The sequence below is a fragment of the Ruditapes philippinarum genome, unplaced genomic scaffold (genome assembly GCF_026571515.1).
Source record: "Ruditapes philippinarum isolate M1 unplaced genomic scaffold, ASM2657151v2 ctg7158_1_1_1_1, whole genome shotgun sequence".
Taxonomy (NCBI): Eukaryota; Metazoa; Mollusca; class Bivalvia; order Venerida; family Veneridae; genus Ruditapes; species Ruditapes philippinarum.
The window spans coordinates 27,030-48,158 of record NW_026861786.1 but is presented as its reverse complement, the minus strand read 5'-3'; the positions used below and the strand labels follow the sequence as shown (position 1 = coordinate 48,158).

Below are 21,129 nucleotides of genomic sequence, written 5' to 3'. Positions count from 1 at the left end.
CCCACAGTCTTGCATATTTGGAATGGAGTTAGTCATGAATTAGTAGATGACCCGCTATTGGATTTTTGAGGTCACAAACCCCCCCCCCCAAGGTCAAAGGTCACAGTGACTTTGACTTCAAAAAAGTTTGTCTGCCCAATAACTTTAGATTCCTTTGACCCCCAGTTTCATATTTGGTATGGATGTTGATCATGATTAGTAGATGACCCCTTTTGATTTTGAGGTCACTGGATAAAGGTCAAGGTACTAGGGACTTTGACTTCAAAAAGTTTGTCCACCCATTAACTTAAGATTCCTTTGACCCACAGTCTTCATATTTGGCATGGATGTTGATCATGACTATAAGGTGACCCCTACTGATTTTTTGTGTCACTGGGTCAAAGTCAAGGTCACAGGGACCTTGACAAAAAAAGCTTTTCTTCTCAATTGCTAAAGAATGTCCTGTCCACAATGTATTGATTTTGACATTTTCACATTTGAAGCATGTAGAATACATAACTTAGCAATGCACTGGCTTAGTAACCTCAGATTTGGCAGGGAGGTTGTCCTTGAGCTCTAAATGGCCACTGTTGATTCTGACAAAGTGGTATGCGGGGGTATTCATGCCATGATAGTGGCTGTTCTAGTTTTATCAAAATTTGGAGAGAGAAAAAAAGAGATCCCCCAAAAAGCAATGAGAGTAAAGTTTAAAAGTGAAAATTGAAGACACAGTTTGATTTAGCCTGTTCTGTCTAGTCTAAGAGATAATGGAAAAGTGCAACATCCTCTCATACCCCAGCCTAGCACAGGCTAAAGCAGTTATCATTTTTCAACGCAGTTATCATTTTTCAACACTAAGTATTGCAATCAGTGATCTGTAATGACCAGAAAAATACCAACAACAATAATACTATGACCCTAAATTTGAACATAAAATATAGCATTTTTTTTTTCTGATTTTTACAAGAGAACTTGCTACTATCAATCAGTCTATGTTATACAATGAGTGGTTTATACAATAAGTGGTCAATTAGTAGTCTCTATACAGACATTTTTTATCATTACATAGGGAATTCTAGTTGTTTTTCTATGTTGTGTTACAGAAAGGTCACAAGCGTGGAATGTCTGTGAAGAAGACTAAAAGAAAAAGAGATTATACGAGTATGAAGGCAATAGGAGTGAAAAGTATAGATGAAACATTCAAGGTATAGTCCATATGTGACAAATATTCACTGTAAATTCAGTAATATTCGGGGGACATTAATTTTTCCTGGATTTCTTGAGTAGGCATATCCACGAAGTTTAAACAACAATGAAACATTTTCACATGAACCTTTGTTATTAACAAGTGCAAAATCGACGGATTTATGTGCACACAATATGGGTCAATTGAAAAAATCCAACGAAATTACATGCCACCAAATTTATGTGATTTTACAGTATTTTACTGAAGCCTTGTTACTCTAAAAAAAAAATTATTTATTTAAAAAAAATCAACTTTTATATATTGTTGACTGCCCTAAATCCTTCCCTGTCCTACAGCCAACATCCTTACTGTGTATGTCAAAAAGTCTCAACAAACTTTTATTATCAAAGTTAATTTAATGTATGTGCCAAATTTCTTCAAAATATAGATTGCTTGGATTATTAAAAAATATAGTGTAACAAACTAGCACTGTAATATGCTTAGGGTAACGCATCATGGCCACCTGTTAGTATATATAGAAGGGTTTTTCAAACAAGTTTCTAGCAATCTGTGTCTGCCATCTGATAGTGTGTTAATATAATTTAGTAATGTGGAACTTGTAAAAAGATAACAAGTAAAGATGTCTGGATGGAAATGAAGAGATTAGAGGTATTTCCTACATCTTCACGTTGCCACGGAGACACGGTGATTGACATGGTGTTGTATAGATGAGGTAGAAGATCTATCAGTTGTCAATCGGTTAATAGCTACAATAATTAGATCAATTTTAGTCTAGACTCATTTATCTAAAGAAGTTGGTGTAACGTTGGCAGATTGGGTTGATGTTAGACAAGTTTTCAGTCAATTAAAAACAGTCTTGATTTGCCCTAATAAGTAGATATTTTTCTGCTCATGCTTATATAGGTTTCATATAAATTTTAAGTGTCTTGTATCATATTAATAGAAATTTCAGCTATTTCATATAAATTACAACTTTCTTATATAAGTTTCATATAATTTTCAACCAGCTTATTTAATTTTCTTTAAAATTTCAACTCTGTATAAATTTTACCTATCTTATGTAAAATTAATGTAAATTAAATAAATCTTTAATAAGCTTCATATAAATTTCATCTGAAAAATATTTACTGAAGTATCAAACTAATTGGAATGAAACAAAATCTTAATGATAAGCATTGACTTTTAAAATCATCATCACATTTGTATTTAATCTGAAAACAAGTCCTAACAAGTGAAAACAAGTCTGTGTTATTGAGTAGGACTTAGAACTACTCCATCTTCCTGTAAGTTTAACCTGATTATTGCCATTTTAAAAATATGTCAAGAAGAAAAAAACTTGTTAACTGATAGGTGATCAGGGGAGAACTTAATTAAAGTATTGACATGGTAAAGTGTCTTGTAGCAGGCTGTAAACGATAGACGATTTGTTATAAGAGACCTCGGAGAATTAGTTAGGAGACACTGATTAAGTTATACTGTGTCATAAATTAACTACTTGTAAATTAAAGGAACTTCATTGAGGTACAAATGCCTAAAAACTGAAATATGAATTTCTTACATAGATCAGCTTGGGCACTTTTAGCAGACCCATATGCAAAAGATGATTAAAAAAATATATATTTAGATATACATGTAAATTGAACACTGCGTTTTTGTGCTATTCTTAGTCTGGTTTGAGAGAAAACCATAGCAATTTTAAGATTTGGGTAATTTTTCACAGTAACAATGATTATTCTGGAAAAATGGAGTGAGCAAATGAGTTATTGGTCTAGACTTTCATCAAATGGAACATCAATCTTGAAGAATTATTTTTAGTCCTGTTATGTCAAAAAACCTCAGTGGAGTCTCTTTTAACACATTAATATACCCGCGCACAACAAAGTTGTAAGGAGGTGGGGGGGGGGTATACTGGAATCGATTTGTCCATCCGGTTGTCAGGCCGTCCATCGGTTTTTCCTTGTCCGCTCAATAATTTAAGATTCCTTTGACCCACAGTCTTCATATTTGGTATTTAGATTGGTCATGACTAGTAGATGATCCCTATTGACTTTGAGGTAAAGGTCAAGGTCACAGGGGCCTTGACTAAAAAAATCTTGTCAGCCCAATAACTTATGATTTCTTTGACCCACAGTCTTCTTTTTTAGTTTGACTATACGAAGTATATGGAGAGCTGTCCTCGCCCTGGCGTCAGCGTCCACATTTCAGATTTAAGTTTTGGTGCAGTAAAATATTTTTCACTATAACTTTGTCATTTCTTAAGGTATCAATATCAAACCTGAAACATGTGTTCCTTATCATCAACCACATCTTATGTGACAAGGTTCATAACTCTAGCTCCAATATTTTAAGATTTATCTCCCCTTTAACTTAGAATTTTCCTTAAAAAATACTTTTTTTTACTGTTACTTCTTTATTTCTTAAGGGATCAACCTCATACTTCAAATATATGTACCTTATCATCATCCCCATCTTATGTAACAAGGTTTGTAACTCTAGCACCAATATTTTCAGATTTATCTCCCCTTGAGCTTAGAATTTTTCTCAAAAAATACTATTTTTTTACTGTTTCATCTTTATTTCTAAAGGGATCAACCTCATACTTCAAATATATGTACCTTATCATCATCCCCATCTTACATGACAAGGTTCATAACTCTAGCACCAATATTTTTAGATTTATCTCCCCTTGAGCTTAGAATTTTTCTCAAAAAATACTATTTTTTTACTGTTACATCTTTATTTCCAAAGGGATCAACCTCATACTTCAAATATATGTACCTTATTATCATCCCCATCTTACGTGACAAGGTTCATAACTCTAGCACCAATATTGCAAGAATTATCTCCCCATAAACTTAGTTTTTTACTAGAAAAATGTTATTTTTTACTATATCTTTTTTAGTTTTAAAGGTATCTACCTCAAGCTTCAAATACTTATTCTTATCATCAATTACATTTTATGTGACAATGTTCATAACTTTTGAAGCAATATTTACAGATTTATCTCTCTTTGAACTTAGGAGGGGCCTTGACTTCAAAAAGTTTATCCACCCAATAACTTAAAAATCCTTTGAACCCCAATCCACCCAATAACTTAAGAATCCTTTGAACCACAGTCTTCATATTTGGCATAGAGTTTGATCATGATCATTAGGTGAATCCTGTTGTTTTTGAGGTCACTAGGTCAAAGTCACAGGGGCCTTGACTAAAAAAAGCTTATCGCTCAGTTGCTTAAGAATGCTTTGGTCAACAGTCCTCATCTTTGTTATTGAGGTTGTTTATGACTAGTAGATGACCCCCTATTGATTTTTTAGGTGACTGTGTCAAGCATCCAGGTCACAGGTATTTTTACTGCTGCTCAAATTCTTAAGAATGACTGTCCGCAGTGTATTGATTTTGACATTTTCACATCTGAAGTATGTAGAATACATAACTTAATAACATAGCAATGCACTGGCTTAGTGACCTCAGATGTGGCAGGGAGGTTGTCCTTAAGCTCTAAATAGCCACTGTTGATTCTGACAAAGTGGTATGTGGGGGTATTCACGCCATGACAATGGCAGTTCTAGTTATTGCTCAGAAATGAATAAATATTTACACGTACTTTGTTAGGAAGGTGAAATATTAGTTTTATTACTTTTTATACCCCCAAAAATGAAGTTTGGGGGGTATATAGGAGTCACCCGTTGGTCGGGCGGTCGGTCGGTCGGTCCAGACGTCCGTTGCATTTTCCTTGTCCGGACCATAACTTGAAGACTAATGGTTGGAATTCAATATAACTACATACAATGGTCAAGCACATTGAGAGGAAGTGCAGTGCACAAGAACCATAACTCTATCTTGACTAATTACAGAGTTAATGCCCTTTGTTACTTTTCCTTGTCCGGGGCATAACTTGAAAATTACTGGTTGGAATTCAAAACAACTTCATACAATTGTCAAACACAGTAAGGGGAAGTGCAGTGCATAAGAACCATAACTCTGTCTAAAGTAATTACAGAGTTATTGCCCTTTGTTACTTTTCCATTGCTTTCTTTTGTCCGGAGTATAACTTGAAGACTAATTGTTGGAATTCATTATAACTTCATACAATGGTCAAGCACATTGAGAGGAAGTGCAGTGCACAAGAACCATAACTCCATCTTGACTAATTACAGAGTTACTGCCCTTTGTTACTTTTCCATTGCTTTCTTTTGTCCGGACCATAACTTGAAGACTAATGGTTGGAATTCAATATAACTTCATACAATGGTCAAGCACATTGAGAGGAAGTGCAGTGCACAAGAACCATAACTCCATCTTGACAAATTACAGAGTTATTGCCCTTTGTTACTTTTCCTTGTCCAGAGCATAACTTGAAAACTACTGTTTAGAATTCAATACAACTTCATACAGATGTCAAGAACATTAAAAGGAAGTGCAGTGCATAAGAGCCATAACTCCATTTTGACAAAATACAGAGTTACTGCCCTTTGATACTTTTCCTTGTCTGGAGCATAACTTAAAACATACTGGTTGAAATTCAAAACAACTTCATACAATGGTCAAGCACAAAAAGAGGAAGTGCAGTGCACAAGAACTATAACTCCATCTTCAGTATTTATAGAGTAATTGCCCTTTGTTCCTTTTCTTTGTCTTTCTGGACTTATTACAGAGTAATTCAATAAAACTTCATCAATGGCCAACCACATTGAAAGGAAATGCAATATACAAGAACCACAACTATCTTTAATTGCCCACAACCATAACTCTATATTTCAATTCTTTTACAAGATATTCTGTTACTAGTAACATCCTCATTTCCGAAGCAGTCTTGTGGGGGTATTAATCACATTTAGTGATAGTTCTAGTTATTAATGGTTCTAGAGCATGTTAGATGCTTGTTTACTGAATAAAATAGTGCTAAATGTAAAATAATGTGTCATGAAGGCAATAAAATGTGAACAAAACAGTATTTTGACTTCTATACAAAATACTTAAACGTTTTAAATGTACTAATTGCTAAAAAGCAACAGAAGGAGAATATAGGTCAGGTAATTGGCCATTTAATAACTTGTTGAAAACTATAAAAGAATACCAGAAATAAAAAAGATTTTGAGAAAGAGAATTAAAGTATTTCCAGGACATAATGGACCTTTAACACTGTGAAATAATGATGGTCTTTAGGGGGCATTCTGGGCATTCCTTATTATAACAACAAGAGTTATGCAGCAATTAGTTGTATGCTTATTTATAGACAGTGAAAGCTCTATGTCTGATGTATTTTTCTAGCTTACCACAACATAGATCATTATTATTATTATGAGCAGTGTAAGCTATTGTAATGATTTGAACCATGGTAACCATGTTATGTATGGAATTATTATCCACTGTAAAACTGTATCTCATGTAAAATCGGCTCACCTAGCTGGAAATGAGTGAAATAGATCTTCCAAGAAATAACAAATTATCATATATCTGAGAAATGTATAATAATTCACATCAAGGTGAAATTTGAAATGTTTTATTCAAAATATAACAGTATATGCTATTTTTATCATCAAACTTTACCTTTTCTACTAAATGTTTCTGGGGGAGTATGCGGCTGATTGGTTATAGTCGTTGATTTCAAACCTCTTGCCTCTCACCGCTGTAGGTTTGAGCCTTGCAAGCCGATTCTGTCAATTCTTTTGTGAGAAAGCTTTTCAGCTAGCTTACACAATGTAAATGGTTATACTCGGGTACCTGTTTGTTCCTGACATAATGCACAAAGGGGCATCTGAGGTCTTCCTCCACCAGTAAAGCTAGAACTTCGCCATATGACATATACTGTGTTGGTGCGCCATACAACCAACTCAAACAAATGTTACTAGTAATGAGGTTGGAGAATTGTTATCATATTTTGAGAAGTTAACTGTTATTTTTTGTGAAAACTGGGCTAGGTTAAAGCTGTTTACTTTTAAACAGGAAATATTTCTTTCTATTTTGAGTTGTTTATTAATATATGTATTCATAAATATTAACATGAATCTGGAGTCATGCTGCGAAAAGCATTGCATATAAGTGGGAGGAGAAAAATAATGCACGGTTATTGGATCTCTTTTCAATATTTTACCTGAACTGTAATAACTTTTGTCATGTTTGGTTATAACTGGCATATTATGTGACAATAAGCTCGCTGTTTTGTTGTTTTTTAATTTACTATATCCACATGATCAACAATGCCAAAGCTTTTATATTAGAAATATGTATGAGAAAAATGCAGTTTATGTGTATGAGTGGGTGTTTTAAATAACATGAAAAACTATCCTGATTATCAAACAAGGAAGATTTGATTTATTTGCTCAATTTATAGCTCAACTATTTGAAGAATAGGGAGAGCTATTATACTCAGCCAGGCATCAGGGTAGCTTTACACTTTTCTCAAGTTTTTATGCCCCCATTTCGAAGAAAAGGGGGTATATTGCTTTGCACTTGTCGGTCCGTCGGTCCGTCGGTCTGTCGGTCCGTCGGTCCGTAGACCAAATGGTTTCCGAGTGATAACTAAAGAACCCTTAGGCCTAGGAACTTCAAACTTGGTATGGTGATTTGTCATGACAAGTAGATGACCCCTATTGATTTTGGGGTCAAGGGGTCAAAGGTCAAGGTCACATTGACCTTGTAAGCAAAAACGGTTTCCGATCAATAACTAAAAGAACCTTAAGGCCTAGGAACTTCAAACTTGGGTATGGTGATTTTGTCATGATCAGTAGATGACCCCTATTGACTTTGGGGTCAAGGGGTCAAAGGTCAAGGTCACACATTGACCTTGTAAGCAAAAAAACGGTTTCCGATCAATAACTAAAGAACCTTAAGGCCTAGGAACTTCAAACTTGGTATGGTGATTGGTCATGATCAGTAGATGACCCCTATTGATTTTGGGGTCAAAGGTCAAGGTCACATTGACCTCTTGGGTAAAAACGGTTTCCGATCAATAACAAAAGAACCCTAGGCCTAGGAACTTCAAACTTGGTATGGTGATTGTTATGACCAGCAGATGACCCCTATTTATTTTTGGGTTAAGTGGTCAAAGGTCAAGGTCACATTGACCTTGTAGGTAAAAACGGTTTCCGATCAATAACAAAAGAACCCTTAGGCCTAGGGACTTCAAACTTTGATATGGTGATTGGTCATGATCAGTAGATGACCCCTATTGATTTTGGGTTAAGGGGTCAAAGGTCAAGGTCACATTGACCTTGTAGGTAAAACGGTTTCCCGATCAATAACGAAGAAAGAACCCTTAGGCCTAGGGACTTCAAACTTGATATGGTTATTGGTCATGATCAGTAGATGACCCCTATTGATTTTGGGGTTCAAGGGGTCAAAGGTCAAGGTCACATTGACCTCTTAGGTAAAAATGGTTTCCCGATCAATAACTAAGGACCCTTAGGCCTAGGAACTTCAAACTTGGTATGGTGACTGGTCATGATCAGTAGATTGACCCCTTTTGATTTTGGGGTCAAGGGGTCAAAGTCAAGGTCACATTGACCTCTTAGGTAAAAGCAGTTTCCGATCAATAACTAAAGAACCCTTAGGCCTAGGAACTTCAAACTTGGTATGGTGATTGGTCATGACCAGCAGATGACCCCTACTGATTTTGGGGTTAAGGGGTCAAAGGGGCAAGGTCACATTGACGTTGTAGGTAAAAATGCTTTCCGATCAATAACTTAAGAACCCTTATGCCTAGGAACTTCAAACTTGGTATGGTGATTGGTCATGACCAGCAGATGACCTATTGTTTTTAGGGTCAAAGGTCATGTAACATTGACCTTGTAGGTAAAAACGGTTTTCCGATCAAATTAACTTAAAACGCTTAGGCCTAGGAACTTAAACTTTTGTATGATGATTGGTGGTGACCAGCAGATGACCCTATTGAGTTTTGGGTCAAGGGGTCAAAGGTCAAGGTCACATCGACCTTGTAAGTTAAAACGGTTTCTGATCAATAACTTAAGAACGCTTAGGCCTAGGAACTTCAAACTTGGTATGGTGATTTTTCCATGACCAGCAGATTACCCCTTTCGATTTTGGGATCAAAGGGTCAAAGGTCAAGGTCACATTGACCTTGTAAGTAAAAACGGTTTCTGACCAATAACGAAAGAACGCTTCGGCCTAGGAACTTCAAAACTTGGCATAGTGATTGGTCATGATCAGTAGATGACCCCTATTGATTTTTGGGGTCAAAGGTCAAGGTCACATTGACCTTGTATGTTAAAACGGTTTCGGATCAATAATAAAAAAACCCTTAGGCCTAGGAACTTCAAACTTGGCATGGTGATTAGTCATGACCAGCAAATGACCCCTATTGATTTTGGGGTCAAGGGGTCAAAGGTCAAGGTCACATTGACCTTGTAAGTAAAAACGGTTTCTGATCAATTAACTAAAAACACTTAGGCCTAGGAACTTCAAACTTTGTATGATGATTGGTCTTGACCAGCTGATGACCCCTATTGAGTTTGGGGTCAAGGGGTCAAAGGTCAAGGTCATGACCAGTAGATACTTGATAACCCTTATTAATTGTTTGATCACTGGGTCAGAAGTCATGCATAATTACCTTATCACATGAATAATTGGCTGCTGATAGGGGGCATACATGTTTTACAAACATATCTTGTTTATGTGCAAGTTGTTTTATTGTTATGTTCAATATTTGATATTTAGGTCACAGAGACCTTGGCATTTGACAAAAAACAAACCAAACCAAATAATCTAAAATAAACAAAAAATAAACAGTGTTTATTTAATTCATACATTTCAGGTTGCTATACAGCCTCTGAGGGATGGAACAGATCTTAGAGACAATTTCAGACGGGTTGCAATTTCAAAGGGGACTTTTTGGGTTTTTCGCCCATTTCCCCTATTAAAAAAGTGTATACGGTCTGGGAACCAGAGTTTCTAACGATCGACCGCCCTCCTTGATCTTCCCCCGTGGGTGGAGAGGGAGGTCAAGTTTAAAGGTTTCGCTGTATTTTGGGGGGTCAATTTAGCGAGGTATTAGATTGGAAATGTGTTTAACCTAAATATGAAACTTGGCAGTCATCCAAAAGCATACCCATTCTGTACGTTTATTAACAGTTTTATGATATTTGAACCTAATTGAAAAATTGAAAATTTGTATGGGAAGGGATATTTCGGTAATTCATACCTACTTTATATTCATTTGTTAACAGAAGAGGACTACATTGGGGAAATTAGATAATGAGGGTGTTAATTTTAGGCCCCAGATTGACTGATCTTAAATATGTGTAAGAAATGGAAAAACATATTAATCCTTGTTTTCTTGTAATTATTTAAGGGAGAACACATGACCTTGGCCAGTGTTACTTTATCTAACCAAATATATAGTTGTATTTACATGCTAATAACATTTTATTGTAGGGTGAGCTTTTGTGATCGCTTTTCGTCCGGCGTCCGTCCGTCCGTCAGGCGTCCGTCCGTAAACTTTTACTTTAAATGACATCTCCTCATAAACCACTAAGCCAATTTCATCCAAACTTCACAGGAATGCTCTTTTGGTGGTCACCTTTAAAAATTGTTCAAAGAATTTAATTCCATGCAGAACTCTGGTTGCCATGGCAACCAAAAGAAAAAAATTTAAATATCTTCTTTTAAAAAACCCAAAGAGCTAGAGCTTAGATATTTGGCATGAAACATCTTCTAGTGAGTGTCTACCAAGTTTGTTCAAATAAAAGCCCTGGGGTCAAAATTGGCCCTGCCCCAGGGGGTCATTGATTTTCCCTATATGCATATAGTAAAAACTTAAAAAATCTTCTTTGAAAAAACCCATATAGCTAGAGTTTAGATATTAAGCATGAAACATCTTCTAGTGAGTGTCTACAAAGTTTGTTCAAATAAAAGCCCTGGGGTCAAAATTGGCCCCGCCCCAGGGGGTCATTGATTTTCCCTATATGCATATAGCAAAAACTTAAAAAACCTTCTTTGAAAAAACCCAAATAGCTAGAGTTTAGATATTAAGCATGAAACATCTTCTAGTGAGTGTCTACCAAGTTTGTTCAAATAAAAGCCCTGGGGTCAAAATTGGCCCCGCCCCGGGGGTCATTGATTTTTCTTATATGTGTATAGCAAAAACTTAAAAAATCTTCTTTGAAAAAACCCATATAGCTAGAGTTTAGATATTAAGCATTAAACATCTTCTAGTGAGTGTCTACAAATGTTGTTCAAATAAAAGTCCTAGAGTCAAAATTGGCCCCGTCCCAGGGGGTCATTGATTTTCCCTATATGCATATAGGAAAAAACTTAAAAATCTTCTTTTAAAGAACCCAAAGAGCTAGAGCTAAGATATTTAGCATGAAACCTGTTCTAATGGGTGTCTACAAAGTTTGTTCAAATAAAAGCTCTGGAGTCAAAATTGGCCCCGCCCCGGGGGTCATTGATTTTCCTTATATGTGTATAGCAAAAACTTAAAAAACCTGCTTTGAAAAATCCCAAATAGCTAGAGTTTAGATGTTAAGCATGAAACATCTTCTAGTGAGTGTCTACCAAGTTTGTTCAAATAAAAGCCCTGGGGTCAAAATTGGCCCCGCCCCAGGGGGTCATTGATTTTCCCTATATGCATATAGTAAAAACTTAAAAAATCTTCTTTTAAAGAACCCAAAGAGCTAGAGCTATGATATTTAGCATGAAACATGTTCTAATGGGTGTATACAAAGTTTGTTCAAATAAAAGCCCTTGGGTCAAAATTGGCCCCGCCCCGGGGGTCATTGATTTTCCTTATATGTGTTTGGCAAAAACTTAAAAATCTTCTTTGAAAAAACCCAAATAGCTAGAGTTTAGATATTAAGAATGAAACATCTTCTAGTAAGTGTCTACAAAGTTTGTTCAAATAAAAGCCCTGGGGTTAAAACAGGCCCCGCCCCAGAGGTGTCATTGTTTTTAACTATATGTGTATAGTAAAAAACTTAAAAAATCTTCTTTTAAAAAACCCAATGAGCTAGAGGTTAGATTTTAAGCAGGAAACACCTTTTTTGTTGGTGTCTACCAAGTTTGTCCAAATAAAAGCCCTTGGGTTTAAATTGGCCCTGCCAAAAAGGGACGGGGGGGGGGGGGGGATGTGGGGGGGGGGGAGGTCATTGTTTTTCATTATATGTGTGTAGTAAAAACTTAACATCATGAAACATCTTCTAATGGGTGTCTTCCAAGTTTGCTCAAATAAAAGCCCCGGGGTTTAAACTGGCCCCGCTCCGGGGGCCTATATACAGGTGAGCGACCTCAGGGCCATCATGGCATGATGGCCCTCTTGTTTAAGTGACAGAATTAGTTTGCTGTATAATCTATTTTACTACAAATTTTTAGCCATATATAATTTTATAAATATACATGTATATGTTTCTTTCAGTACCCCAAACTCGAAGCAGATGGGAATCTACCAGAAATCCTTAAGAAGGCATTACTGGCATTTGACACTGTATGTTGTTAAATTTTCATTAAAGATATATATTTAACATATTGGCATTATTGGCATCATTAAACTGTTAACTTGAAATTTCTTTAGTTGAATAGAAACGCTAATAGTTAAGTTTTTATTGATATACAGATAGCTAATGTAAGGTTGGTGGTTCTTCTTAGGTACCTGAGTATGTGCCTGAAATAATGGAGGGAGGAACACCTGAGGTCTCTCATCCACCAGTAAAATTTGACAGTCGCCATCCATCAGTGTGACTTATAACTGCACCATATAAATAGATATTTACATGCAAATAACATTTTTATTTAGGAAATGTGTCCAAATTATTGGCGTCTATGCATCTTTTGGCTCCAGCAGGTGAGGTTATATGACCCCTGTTGTTACTCTTAAGTTTGCAACACCAGAGGTTTGCCAAAATTATCTTTCCTGTTTCGGGGCTATATGACCTTAATTGAAGGTGAATGATATACATTTAATTGCAGCCATTAATTTTTCCCACTGAAAATTGGAATGAAATCTCATACTATCTATAAATGCCTGTTTTTTACTGTAAGCTATTTATAGAAGGTTTCTAGTTATATCATATACATGCCTGATGATGATTTTTTGTTGTTTTTATTTTTGGGGTTGTAAGTCTCATCAACCCTCTGTGCATTATTTCAAGCAAAAGTGGGATTTAAACTCACTGCTGTTAGTGGAAAGTGGGTTAATGTCAAAGCTTTACTTCTTAACGAAACTTGAAATTATCCAACAAAAAGCATTATCTGCTCTACATTTCGTGCTCTTACCAATTTTAATTTCAGCTGTTCCTTAGAATTGTGTAAAGTTTATTAGCTATCAAATTGCACACGTTGCATGTAGAAAATTACACTTGTTTCATTATTAGGAAGTTTCACGGAAATTTTATGTATGGTTTGATTTTTCAGATGGTGAATGAATGTAGAGCTTTGATAGAACATGCTGGCCATGTCTATGAAAGGGTATGTTATATATATATTATATTGTATATATTTAGTTAAAATATTTTTTACAGGTTAAATGGCCTTATATAAATGCTTGTATTGCAAACAACCATTTATATATGGCCATATAACCTGTCAGGAATCTTTACAACAAATTTATAATCCAGCAAACTTCCTTTTATAAGAGAAATAAGATTTCTTCATAAATCAACAGCAGCAGTGTATATAAAACTATATTAATGTCACAATTAAACAGTGCAAAATAATGTTACAAACATGCAGTATTATAATGTCTCATTTAAACTACTTTAAGTCTGTCTTTATTATCATTTTATTTCTTTATATAAAAAAAAAGATTCATATGTGTCATGTCAGTACCTATACATCAATATTTGTCATCCTGGGGTCACTGGTTTTGTTCTTGGGGCAAGGCGAAGTTTCTCCATGACAATTGGTCTCTCTAATGGTCATTTTGCTCTCACTTCTGATTCAGGAAAGTATGTAGGATTAGTAGTTGGTCACTTGCAGAGAAATTGACATTTACTGGTTAGTTATCAAGGAAAGCTGGTTCGGTGTTCAAACCATCGAAATGTTACCATGCATATGTTGAAATCAGCATAAAACATGCAAAATAACCTGAACAAACACATGCTACCAATACTGATTTGCCCATGAATCAAGACTTGTGATTGGTTTGAATAAGCTTGAAACTTTCATTGATTTCATACACAAATTTTCAAAAAATAAAGTTACCTAGAAAATTGATACATTTTGATGCTATCAAATGCCTTATTTGCTAATTATTATGTCTGTCTTATTGAAATTCTTTTAGTAAATATAAGCGAAGTTTCATGCATGTGGCACTCTCACTGATCAATATAATATTTTCAGACATCTGTTAAAAGATCAATTTTATATTTTCAGTTACTACAAAGCCAGAGAGCAGGTCTTGAATGGCATGAGGAATTAGAGAGTACAAGCCTACAAGCTGGTCTTAAAGGCAAAAAATTAACAAAGGTATGAGCTCTTTAGAAAGATTTATTAGTTTTCTGTCTGTTCCTTCTTTGTTAAATTGATTTGATAGCACACAAAAGGTAGCAGAAGTGGAAAGATGATTAATATGTCTTTTGTTTTGTAAGATCAAGAGTTATTTCCCATATTCAGAGTCAATATTCTATATAATATAACTGATAAAAAGTGAAAAAGCAATATAAACAACTGATATATGTGAATTGTCAAATTAATGTAATGCTTAATCTGCTATATTTTTATAATGGATCTGTCCAGCTTTGAATTTGAAACAGTCCATTCAAAGTTCAAGGGATTTCAATATCAAAATACAAAATGATCTACCAACAGTATAGAGCCTGGTCAGACGGCACGGATGTGCAGGCTGGCCTGGCTCTATACTGGGGCAAAGGCTTATCATTTTTGGTTCCAACAGGTTAAGTGTTAAGAGGTTTTATGTTATATTTTCAGGCAATAGAGAATTTTGCGTGGAATATACGTGTTTTACAGGGACAAGCAGATCTGTTACTACAAGCCAAAAAGGAGTGTCAGGAATATATAAGACAGGTTAACTTATTCATATATGTACGAGGGTTGTCTCAAAAGTTTGTGACAAATTTTATAGACAGTTCATTTTTAACGCAAATAGCTAATAATTCACACATATAACCGTTAAGTTTATTATTTAACATTACAACAAATCATTTACAAAATATTTACTCTAGTTACTTATAAATTTTCAGTATTAACAACATTGGTTTGAGTTGCTGGCGCACGTCAATTAATTTGCAATTTGTTATGAATTGGCTAAAATTAATTACGTATATTTCAAATATCTGATAGTGTGTCTGCACAATGTCACATTGACTTCCACTGCTGCTATGTTTAAATCATCTCAGAAAATTTTAGTTAAATAACTTAAGAAACGAACAAGTTACGGGTAAATGAAAATATCTCATAAAAAATAGGAAAGTTAAAATGACGACGTTCGAAGAATTTGCGGCGCAGTGAATAAGTCACTCAGGTTTCGTGATTATTTCGAGATGACACATGTTACGATTTTCAACAAATATACCAAATAGAACAGTTAAGCAATATATCCTGAGCATTTGTTTACTAAAGGCATGAATGGAACCAGAGTTCTGCACTTCAAAAAGCAGAAATAAGGAAAACACAAATAGGATAACAGATCTCCCTTGCCTATTTCCTACAGCTAAAAGCAGGTGCACATGCGTATAGCAAAATTAATGTATGCCATCCAAACATTCAACAGACATTAACAACCACATGATTTTAGTCTGTAATTGTCGATTTATGGGTAAAGCTGCACCATAATTGTGTTGAAAGCCATTGAGAGTATTTGAGAAAGGCGCCTAATGTAGATTTAACGCCGTCTTTGACGTGCGCCGCGACTCAGATAGTTGCCATGGTATTTACGGCATATTTTTGTTGTTTGTAAATATTTTTCTATGTAAATTTGCGAAAATGTTTCAATTATATGGGTTTATAACATATTAAAATATCAGATGCGTACCTACTTTATTTAGCTTTCTTGTCACAAAATATTGGGACAACCCACGTATTTGTAATTATCTGAACCTATAGCCTCTATTTATTGGACCTTCTTAGCCATTCTGATAAGGTCCTAGGCCTTTAAGGAATTGCCTTGAAATGCTGTGTGGCTTTAAATCCTATCAGAGACTGGATTTTTTTCAGGAAATGAAGCTTCTTAAGAACCTGATTCTATGTGTTTTAATGCACAAGGAATGCCCAAGGTCTTCCTCCACCAGTTGAGGGTTCAAAGGTTACCATATGACCTGTACCTGTAATTTGTGACTCAAAACCCAACAAACAAACAAATCTTTTATCCCATGTTCTGTTTTTCATGGACATTTTTCAGGTTGCTAGGCAGTGTAATAGATTAGTGCGTAATGAAATAAGTGGTCTACTTTTTTTGACATTTAACAAGTTACAAATTAATTTTTCAACATTACTTTTGTATTATTGTGCACATAAGAAATACATTAATTTTTAAGAAGTGTATCTTATAAAACAAACATGCAATAATTTCTGTGTTACATTTTAGATCTCTGAAGCTGCAGTGACTCTGGGCCTAGCAAAGAATGCCAATACAATATGCAATAATAACCTCACGAATTGATCTTTATGCCTCAAATTAAAAGGTAAGTTACATGTTCATTACACTAGTTTTATAGTTTTAATGATAAAGGGAGATAAAAGTGTGAGACTTAGTCCTCACAATTTAAGATGCATACAGCTTCTAGAACTTTTCTTTAATTAATAAATAATAGGAATCACAAAAAATCAGGAGTAGATGAGTAGAACCTTAAAGCACTAAAGGACAACAGAACTGTTCTAATATTTACAAGTTTTTTGTAATTGAAGCAGTTTGTTATTTTCCTTTAGTTACGCTATGACCAGGGCCTTGTTTGTTATTTTCACTTCAGTTATCCAATGACCAGGTCCTTGTTGTTTGCTATTTTCACTTCAATTATCCAATGACCAGGGCCTTGTTTGTTATTTTCATTTTGGTTATTCTATGACCAGGGCCTTAATGTGTGTTATGTTCACTTTAGTTGTGCTCTGACCAGGGCCTTGTTGTTCGCTATTTTCACTTCAGTTATCATATGATCAGGGCCTTGTTATTTTTGTTTATTTTCAGAGATTATCGAAGCTACCATGACATAAGATGAAGTGCCATTGATGTTGAATCATTGTACAGCAACATTCATATATCATCAAAGTGTCCTGTCATTTGTCGTATAATATATTCTAGGATAACGATTACTCATATAGATGTCAACATGTTCATGATATATTGTGTAACAAATATTGTTATAGAATTAAGTAGAGTTGTCGTGCTTAAATACTGGCTCGCATGAAATTTAACAAAACCATTGTATTCTTATACATGTATGAACCAAATCCACATTTGTTCATTATAATCATAGACGAAATAGAAAGAATCAAGAGTTTTAACATATGATCATAGAAGAAATGAATGGAAAATGATCATAGATTACCAAAATTTCATATGGTCCTTTGGTAAAATCTTTTAAATGAATAAGGTTAATGTCTGTTTATATATTTTTCTGGATAAAAGTGACAGAATGTACATGTTCAACAGATATATACCTTAAAAAACGCAATAGGTTAAATGTGTTCACAGATTTTAGAGAAATCATACTGGTTTTTGTTATGAATATGTACAAAATTCATCTAAGGGAAGAAATCCTTGGGTAAAACTAAATCCTATGGTAGTCGCATTTGTTGTCCTTACAAGAAATTTTTTTTATTTACAAAAAGATTCTCTGATTGTCAGTGCGAGCATCTTGAAACTTTCTCAATGTTTACAATATTCTTTTGACATTAATTTTAGGATTTTGTTTTATTTAACTAAACACCCCAACACCCCCTTACCCCTACTAACCATAAACTAATAACCATTTTCTGTATAAGATGAAACTAAATACAGTAACTGTATATGAATCTTGTAAACTTATAACAGTTTCTGTACTTTATGAATTTCATAAAACCATAAAGCAAGATTATTTACCATATACAGTTGTCATAAAACCATAAACATTTAACTTTTACTGTACTAGATATATAAATTTATGATGAATTCATATACCAAATTCATTTGTTGTTATTGTCATAAAACCATAAACCTATAACATTTTCTGTACTAGATGAATGTCATAAAACCATAAACGAAAACATTCACTGTGTATATATAGATTGTATATGATTTGTCATTAAACCATTAACATAAATCATTTAATGTATACAATTGTCATAAAACCATAAACCAGGTTCATTTATTGTACATATATAAATGTTTTAAAACCATAAACAATTAGCAATTTTTATGTAGGTTCATTTTAAAAAACCAGTTGTCATTTTTAACTAGGAATATGTTATTATATATAAATATAGATCGTAAAATTATACATGTTGTTAAATTTATGAAATATTGTACATAATAAAGTTATGTTTGATAAGTATTGTCTGTTAATATTTTGTGCAATTAATTAGTGATATAAACTTATAAATAAATGCATCTCTTGTTTAGTAGGGCAATGAAATAAAGCTTCATGTATATCTTCTTGTATACCTTTTTGTACCTATTGTAATATTTTGGTAAAGATCTTTGAAGTTTCCTTGACGTGTTCTCACATGAAAAAAAACTCATTTATATATTTGTTAATATAGGGATATAATAAGATGAAGTGATTTCTTTCAATAATACATCAGCATTGTTTTGAGGTGGTGTATGGAGACAATAAAAAGTCTCCCGCCCTCTCCCCCACACCCCATACACAATAAAATTAGTCAAAGATGTTATATTTTTGATTTTGAAGATTACTCAGCACAACATTGTGTTTATGATACTTTTATTTGTTTCACTAATTATTTATAAACACCTGCAAGTAATGAATGTTGTCTGTTTGATTTTGTAGTCATTATTATTGTGAAACCTTACTATAAAGGCCACCTCCTTGTGATAAATAAGAGATGTTTGTAGAAAGGAGGACTTTATACACAGGTATCAAATTTTATCTTACAGATACTTTTTATAAGTTAACCATGTTTTGTTTTATTTTGTAGTCTTACATATTATGAAACATATTAAAGCTGCATGCCTCCAGGTAGCCAAATTTTTTTAAAGAAAATCAAACTTGAGAAAAATGTACTTAAATATTTACAAAAGTAAAGATATTCAAGATTCAAGTAATAATTTACATGTTTTGTGCGATGAAAGACTGATTTTGCAGTATTTATCACCATATTTCTACAGTGTGACTATCACAAAAACGGCATTTTTTTTGCATATTTTGACAACATTTTGGTAATTTAAATTGTAAGTTCCATTTGCAATGTGTAAATTTTATTTTTGTTCACTTTACAATGTTTTACTTTTAAATACATTTTCAAGAAAATTGGCATGAATCTGGAGGCCTGCTGCTTTAAAATAGATCACCTGTTATTGATTTATTAGCAAATTTTTGTTTGCAGGAGGGTTTATCTAATTGTGAAATCTCTAATAACTAGTAATATAAGAAGTTGTCTGGAATATTACATTGGTTATAAATTAAGAGGTGCTTTTTACCAGTACAGTTCCTGTGAAATGAACATTACTGTTTGGTTCTGATATCAATTATTGTACCATATTATGTCCCTATTTTTATTTAACCTTAAAGGAACTCCACTGAGGTCCAAAATCCTAGAAACATTTTACATAGATCAGCTGGGATGCATAGAACGGAAAGATTTGCAAAAGATAATAAAGAAATATTCTGATAAATAAATTGAAAATCATATTTTTGTGCTATTCTTAGGACAATTTCGGTGAAAAAGCGTTAAATTTTGGGTCATTTTTCACAATTAGAATAATTATTCGGGAAAAAAGAAGTGAGCGAATGATCTGAAATTTTGCACACATTTTGGTCTCAAATAAAATATTACCTTAAGAAATTTTTTTCTGAGCTGTCATGTAAACAACCTCAGTGGAGTCCCTTTAATAACATGCCCTATCTCAATTTTCTAAAACAAGGATGACTTGAGCTCAATTGAAAAACCAAATGCATTACTTATATTGTTTATAATTTTATTTACTTTTTAATAATACATATATCTATATACCAATTAGTCATATTGTAACAATTTATTTTAGCCATTTTTTTGTATTTTTTTTTACTTCAGCATTTGTAACCAATTTAAAAATGAAGAAAAAAAAGCTAACAATAAAAGCTAAGACATGTGTATTTTCATTATTTATAATTTTGACAAATAATGGTAAAAATTTGCATTTTTTTCCACTTCCACTTCAATTGTAAGTATTAGCGCTAGAATGTTACAAATTTGTATACTAATTTATTTTTATTTTTTATGATAATGTCTCAAAACAGGTGCCAATTCTTTTGTAACTAGATGTGATTTCAGTTTTAGTTATTCAAAGATATATGTTGGTATATATTAATAAGAAATTTATTTAACAAAACCCCTGAATAAAGGCATTAATTATTTGAGACCCTGATATATGAAATCTGGTAAAATACACAGTAACTTTCCTAGGTACAGAATGTACAGTATATTTGCCATGGCCTGACAACATTGTTTTGAGATATACCAAATATTTGCCATGGCCTGACAACATTGTTATGGGATATACAGTGTATTTGCCATGGCCTGACAACATTGTTATGGGATATACAGTGTATTTGCCATGGCCTGACAACATTGTTATGGGATATACAGTGTATTTGTCATGGCCTGACAACATTGTTATGGGATATACAGTGTATTTGCCATGGCCTGACAACATTGTTATGGGATATACAGTGTATTTGCCATGGCCTGACAATATTGTTATGGGATATATTTGCCACGGCCTGACAACATTGTTATGGGATATACAGTGTATTTACCATGGCCTGACAACATTGTTTGAGGTATACAGTGTATTTGCCATGGCCTGGCAACATTGTTATGAAATATACAGAATATTT

The 21,129-nt window shown here is 33.9% G+C and overlaps 1 protein-coding gene across 1 annotated transcript; it reads left to right on the top strand.

Annotated features, from left to right (window-relative positions):
- Positions 1-1,082: 1,082 nt before the first annotated feature.
- LOC132716805 (inactive phospholipase C-like protein 2) lies at positions 1,083-20,995 on the top strand (the record flags this gene model as incomplete). Its single annotated transcript, XM_060700141.1, is given in 8 exon segments — positions 1,083-1,184; positions 9,960-10,013; positions 12,558-12,626; positions 13,553-13,606; positions 14,513-14,605; positions 15,068-15,163; positions 16,683-16,779; positions 17,280-20,995. Coding segments are annotated over 7 exon segments (543 nt in total), but the record flags the coding sequence as incomplete, so codon positions are not given.
- Between the last annotated feature and the right edge of the window lie 134 nt (positions 20,996-21,129).